We start from the raw sequence: 5,799 nt of genomic DNA, 5'->3' as shown, positions 1-5,799 counted from the left end.
ATATATAAACAAAGTTTATGAAAATCGTGGATCCTGTTTATTTAATAGAATACCTAAACATTTAAATAAAACTAATTTCCTTGTTTCGTTTTTTTTTTGTTTCTTTTTGCTCATCCTGTAGCACATATTGATCTGCCAGTACTGCAGCATCTCTGAAGTCCAGTGTTTGAGTGGTTCACTGCCCCTTGTGATAAATCAAACTAAAGCAGAGACAAACAGAGAGACAGAACTTTGCTCCTTTACTTGTTTGCGTTTTTTTGGAAGCCAGGCCGTGGGAGTGATTATATTCTGAGTCCTTTACAGTTCAATGTGCGGTCCTGTTCTCAGCAGTAGAGAGGGGCTGTCACTGTGCTGCACACCTACAGGACAAGGTTCGACAAACGTGGACACAAAGTTCTGACAAGATGCAAAAATCTGTGGCTTTGGTTTTTTTGCTGTTGTCCGGATGGATAGGGGCCCTCCAGGGACTCCCTGTTCTCCCAGATCCTCTTTACAGCACACAGGAGAACTTTGATCTGAGCAAGGTGAGAGGAGAACCTCTTAAGTTTCACAAGATTTTTTGAATCATCGAGCATAACTGCAAGAAATAAAACTGTTTGATACTAAAGATAAAAGCAAGGAAGCACATGTAGAGCTATTTCTACCCGTTTAGTGTTTCCTGCCTTGCATGTTCTTCATAATACTTAAGGAGTACTTTACATATGCAGATAAAGACATTAAAATAAAAAATGTTTTTTAAGTACAAACTATGTATAGGGAAGAGGCTGAATGGCTGAAACAATGTTTTATAGTTTGGTTGCATTTTTTAAAAAATTCTAAATATCTTAAGTGTGTGATTTTCTACTTTCTGTATGTGCAATGTTTGTTTTTTATGACAATCCTGTTAACTCTTCATGACAGTTTTTGGGAACATGGCACGATGTTGCGAAGGCGAGTACATCTCCCTACATGCAGCGCTACAGCGGAGAACGAGCCATCGGCAAACTGGTGCTGCAGAAGGGCAGCACGGATGAAAAGCTCAAAATGACCCGAACTGTGCTCAGGTTGGACTTCAAATACTGTCATATGTCAGACTTAAAGGACAAAAGAGTCCAAACAAATCGCTTATTTTATCAATCAGCAAATGTTTATCATTTCTTCACTTTTCAATGTCTTCTATGAATTGGAAATTTGTATTTAAAGTCACAGGAAGTCAGACAAACACACATGCAAATTAACAGATTGCAAAACATTTTAATTTTATCTGCTTGATGATCAAGGCCAAAATCGATGTTTGCCAAGGCTTTCAAAAGTTCAAACTCAGACACAGTCAAGTTTAATCGATGTGGAAAAAAACTAATGAGACAGTCTTGGCTCAAGTCGAATATTTCGACATCCAACTTACCGAAATATATACCAAAATATATTCTGGTTTCACCAGAAATATTCTTGGAAATTTCTGGTAAAACTCAAATTAAATTTGGGATTGAAGTGACAGCAGAACGTGAGTTTACCACCGCTTTTCCTTTTAAATGATGCACTCGGTCAGGGGCGTCAAACTCATTTCATTTTGGGCCAAATCAAAATCATGAATGTCCTCCAAATTTTGTGGAAGGAGATATTGATAAAATCCATTAACAAATTGCAAAGATATTAATTAATGGCTGACCCTGCATTCAATGAGTACTTCTTGAAATAAAATAATATTGGACATCATTTCTCATTGATGTTATTTGGTAGTATACAGATAAAAACTGCCTTGATTTGGTGATAAAAAAGGGGAAACTTTTTGTTTTTCAAAGGACAAACCATCATTCCAATCCGCTATAACTTTCAAGATCAAAGTCGCAATAAAAACAGGGGGAAAACAATGATTAAAAAAAAAAACTGATGCTACATTTGATTTGTGTGACACAGATGACTCTTAAAATCACACAATTTAATAAAACAAAATATTTAAGCAAAATTCAGCAAGTAGGCTCAGTCAGATGTTTCTGTGTTGGGACATTAGGAAGCATTACAGAAGGTACTATTCTGGAATTTGGTTACTACTATTTGCTTTGATCGCTTGAATTAAAGTGTATTTTGTGCAGACGGGGAACATGTCAAGAGAGAACTGGGGATTATGAGTTGACCTCCACACCAGGACGATTTTTCTACCATGTTGCAAGTATGTTGTCTCACTTTTACTCTCTATTAATTTGGTGTTTGTGCTCTGATGATCACCTGAGGAAATAACTCTTGCTGGACGTTTTCTCCCTCTCTGCAGAGTGGGGAGCCGATGTGGATGCTTACGTCGTCCACACCAACTACAACGAGTACGCCATCATGATTATGAGCAAGCAGAAATCAACAGGAGACAAGAGCATCTCACTCAAGCTTTACAGTGAGTTTCCACCTCCTGGAGAGTCACCACTGGAGAACAGATGATGGAAATTGTTGGCACATTCTCAACCAAATACTCTTTAAGGAAGCACAAAGCAAAAGTGAACAGACGTAGGATGTGGATTTCCTGTGGTACATTTTTAACAATACTTCAAAGATAACGTGTGGAAAATTAATTAGCTTTCTGCCTGACTGCGATCCGTCTGGGCTATAGCAGGAGCAGGTGGTGATTTTGGTACAAAAAAACCCCCAAAAAAACGTATAAATACTTGTTCTGTTCTCTGTAGGTCGGACAAAGACTGTGAGACCAACGATCCTGGAGGACTTTAAAACTCTGGCCAGAGAGCAAGGAATGGGTGACGACGCCATTTACATTAGAAAGGACAAAGGTAGACGAATGCATTTGCATGCAAACATATGCTAAATAGCAAAAAATATATTTTATGTGTCATGTAATACTTGTCCCAACAGAGGCTGTTTTAAAATCTGTACACATTGTATATTAGTGATTCAGTCATATACAAAAAAGATTTCCATTTTCTCTGTGTGCAGGCGACTGTGTTCCTGGGGAGAAGGTGGCCGAGCCGACAAGTCAGCCTGAGCCTCAGCCAGAGCCTCAGCCTGAGCCTCAGCCTGAGTCTGAGCCTAAGGTAGAACCAATCATCCACGACCACTGGGCAATATGGACTTAAAGTTTTACCACAATATTTTGTGGTACTATTGTAATAATGATAAAAGTGACAATAAGAACTACTCATTTCTTTTTTTTTTAGGTGACTGCATAACAGAGAAACTGTAACCCAACAAGCACAAATACTCCTCTTGAAAAATTTGTTAATAAGCTTCTTTAGGATGTCTTAGGATATAAATTCCTACAATGTGTGTAACTGCATTTAATTCCATCCATCCATTTTCTGAACACCCTTGTCCCTCAGTGGGGTGAGGAGGGGTGCTGGTGCCTATCTCCAGCTAACGTTCCGGGTGAGAGGCGGGGTACATCCTGGACAGGTTGCCAGTCTGTCGCAGGGCAACACAGACACACAACCATGTGCACACACACACACACCTAGGGGCAATTTAGACAGACCAATTAACCTAACAGTCATGATTTTGGACTGTGGGAGGAAACCAGAGTACCCGGAGAAAACCCACGCATGCACAGGGAGAACATGCAAACTCCATGCAGAAAGACCGGGGCCGGGAATCGAACCCAGAACCTTCTTGCTGCACGGCAACAGCTCTACCAACTGCGCCACTGTGCAGCCCTGCATTTAATTATATTATCAAATTCATTAAACAGCGGTGAAAAATTGTAAAAATAAATAAATAATCCCGACAATACAGACAGTTTTTTGGTATTTTAACGTTACTTGGAATTTATCATAATAGCGTCAAATCAAAATCTTTGTATGATAAGAAATGTATCACTATAAATTATAGGACAAATGCCCATCCCTATGGATCATATGGTTGAAACCAGATCTTTACATCCACTTAAAAATCATATATGTTTTTTTTTTCCCCATCACTCTTTCACTTTAAACCAGACAGCATTTAATCTTTTTTGCGAGTTAGGAAAACCTAAATAATGTGTTTTTTATTATTTGTTTGTATTCAGTAGCTTTAAAATACCAGTAAAGTCCATGTAATACAACATTTTAACCACCGGGTTAGGGAAAAATGTGACTGAAAATGTCTTCACAATACCTGATATATTGTTTTCTAGGAAAGATAAATGCTTTGTGCTTTTAGCAATGGCTTGCTTTTTGAAATCTACAAACATGCAGTTGCATGGTAAATGGATAATATGATGATTTTGACAAAGAAACCTACACAATCAGTTTGCTCTGCAACCTTTCTGTTGATGCTGACTGGGTTTTGTCTCTCCGTGTTGCAGCGGGTGAGGAGAAGTATTGTCTCTTCTTTGACTCTTGACGACACAGAGGGCTCTGGCTTCGAAATGCCACTGTTCAATGGAACCAGTGAGAGATGAGCTACATTAAAACATCACTTTAGTCCCTTTATAATATCTAAAGGAGTCACACACACCCTCTCTGTCTGTCTTTACAGTGGCATGTAACGCCGCTCCAGACACTGGACCGTGTTTCGGGTTGCTCAATCGCTACTTCTACAACTCTTCCTCAATGAGCTGCGAGCTCTTCCAGTACGGCGGCTGTTTAGGCAATCAGAACAACTTTGTGACAGAGAGAGAGTGTCTGCAGAGATGCCGCACAGAGGGTGGGAAGATATAACATTCTGTTTGGAATATGTCATTGGTATTTGACCAATAAGGAGGATTTAATCGAGGTTCAACTTACTTGATTCTCCAGCTGTGTGCCGTCTTCCCATGGCTGCCCAGCCCTGCACGGGTCAACCAGCTGTCTGGGTCTTCGACCTGTCCACTGGACTGTGCGTGCCCTACAAACAGGGCTTCTGTCAGCCCAATGCTAACAAGTTCTACACTAAGGCAGAGTGTGAAGAGTACTGCGGGGTGGTGAAAGACGGTGAGGCGGTTTGGAGATCATCCCAGACACACGTTTTGCAGCGAAAAAGCTGAACATGTTAATCTTTGTGAAAGTCTGGTAGAATTTGCATTCATTCATGAACAACACAACAGAAACCCAATGAAAGTGTATGTCATAAAGTAAAAGCCCTATTCAGGACATTTCATGTATTTCTCTGTTTGCAGACGGTCTCCTGATGTCAAACTGAGCAAACCAAGGAAGCACTGGCTGCTGCTCTCCAGATCTCTTTTCACTGAGACGAATCATGAATCAGAATCAAATATGGGGAACAACAAAAGTACATCTTAGCAAGTCAGCTCTGACGTCACATCATGTCAAGCTGTCAATAAAAAGTCAATACTTTGTGGGTCGGTTATTATTGCGTTTCTTTTTGTCCGTGCAGCATTCAAAGTAACGGAAGATTCAAGTTTACATCACATTAGTGTCGCACAGATACAAATGGAACAGGAGTTTCAATAATACAAATCTGATGCCTTTCAAAAGAAAAACCATGGTTAAAATTAATCAATATCTGCAAATATTCTTAGTTTTCTTATTTTAGTTTGTTCCTTCATATATTTTGGATTTAATCTTTAGTACACCATACAAAGAATACTGTGCAAAAGTCTTCATACCTTTGAGATCCAAACAGCTAACAAACTGGACACATGATGCTGCTAGTGGTCTCTCATGTTTGGCTAACTGGTCTCTCTAAATTGTTCTTAGGTATGAATGTGTGCTTTCATGGTTGGTTGTCGTTCTGTTCACCTGTGATGGACTGGTGACCTGTCCAGGATGTCCGGCTTCTAGCCCAATGGCTGCTGGAGAAACTCACCAAGTTCCCCATTAATCTTGCTCTGAAACGAGGGTTGTAGGCTAATGGATGCATGAATGTAATGTGACAAAATGCTGGCAGGACACCAAATTAACT

The 5,799-nt window shown here is 39.8% G+C and overlaps 1 protein-coding gene across 1 annotated transcript; it reads left to right on the top strand.

The window, feature by feature from the left end:
• Positions 1-292: 292 nt before the first annotated feature.
• On the top strand, positions 293-5,233 carry LOC103147815 (protein AMBP). The gene is made up of 10 exons (XM_007566342.2): positions 293-524; positions 901-1,043; positions 2,073-2,149; positions 2,249-2,365; positions 2,652-2,753; positions 2,917-3,014; positions 4,262-4,346; positions 4,435-4,602; positions 4,695-4,868; positions 5,054-5,233. Exons 1-10 carry the CDS (start codon positions 405-407, stop codon positions 5,074-5,076), a joined length of 1,107 nt encoding a protein of 368 aa, XP_007566404.1. The 5' UTR covers positions 293-404; the 3' UTR covers positions 5,077-5,233.
• The last annotated feature ends 566 nt before the right edge of the window (positions 5,234-5,799 follow it).

Source organism: Poecilia formosa, unplaced genomic scaffold (genome assembly GCF_000485575.1).
Source record: "Poecilia formosa unplaced genomic scaffold, Poecilia_formosa-5.1.2 Scaffold6, whole genome shotgun sequence".
NCBI classification, from domain to species: domain Eukaryota; kingdom Metazoa; phylum Chordata; class Actinopteri; order Cyprinodontiformes; family Poeciliidae; genus Poecilia; species Poecilia formosa.
This window is presented reverse-complemented; position numbering and strand designations above follow the sequence as displayed.

Coding starts and splice junctions, on each gene's coding strand:
- LOC103147815 (XM_007566342.2), top strand. CDS start 405: ATGCAAAAATCTGTGGCTTTGGTTTTTTTGCTGTTGTCCGGATGGATA. Junction 4,347..4,434: donor GCCACTGTTCAATGGAACCA/GTGAGAGATGAG, acceptor CTGTCTTTACAG/TGGCATGTAACGCCGCTCCA. Junction 4,603..4,694: donor GCAGAGATGCCGCACAGAGG/GTGGGAAGATAT, acceptor TTGATTCTCCAG/CTGTGTGCCGTCTTCCCATG.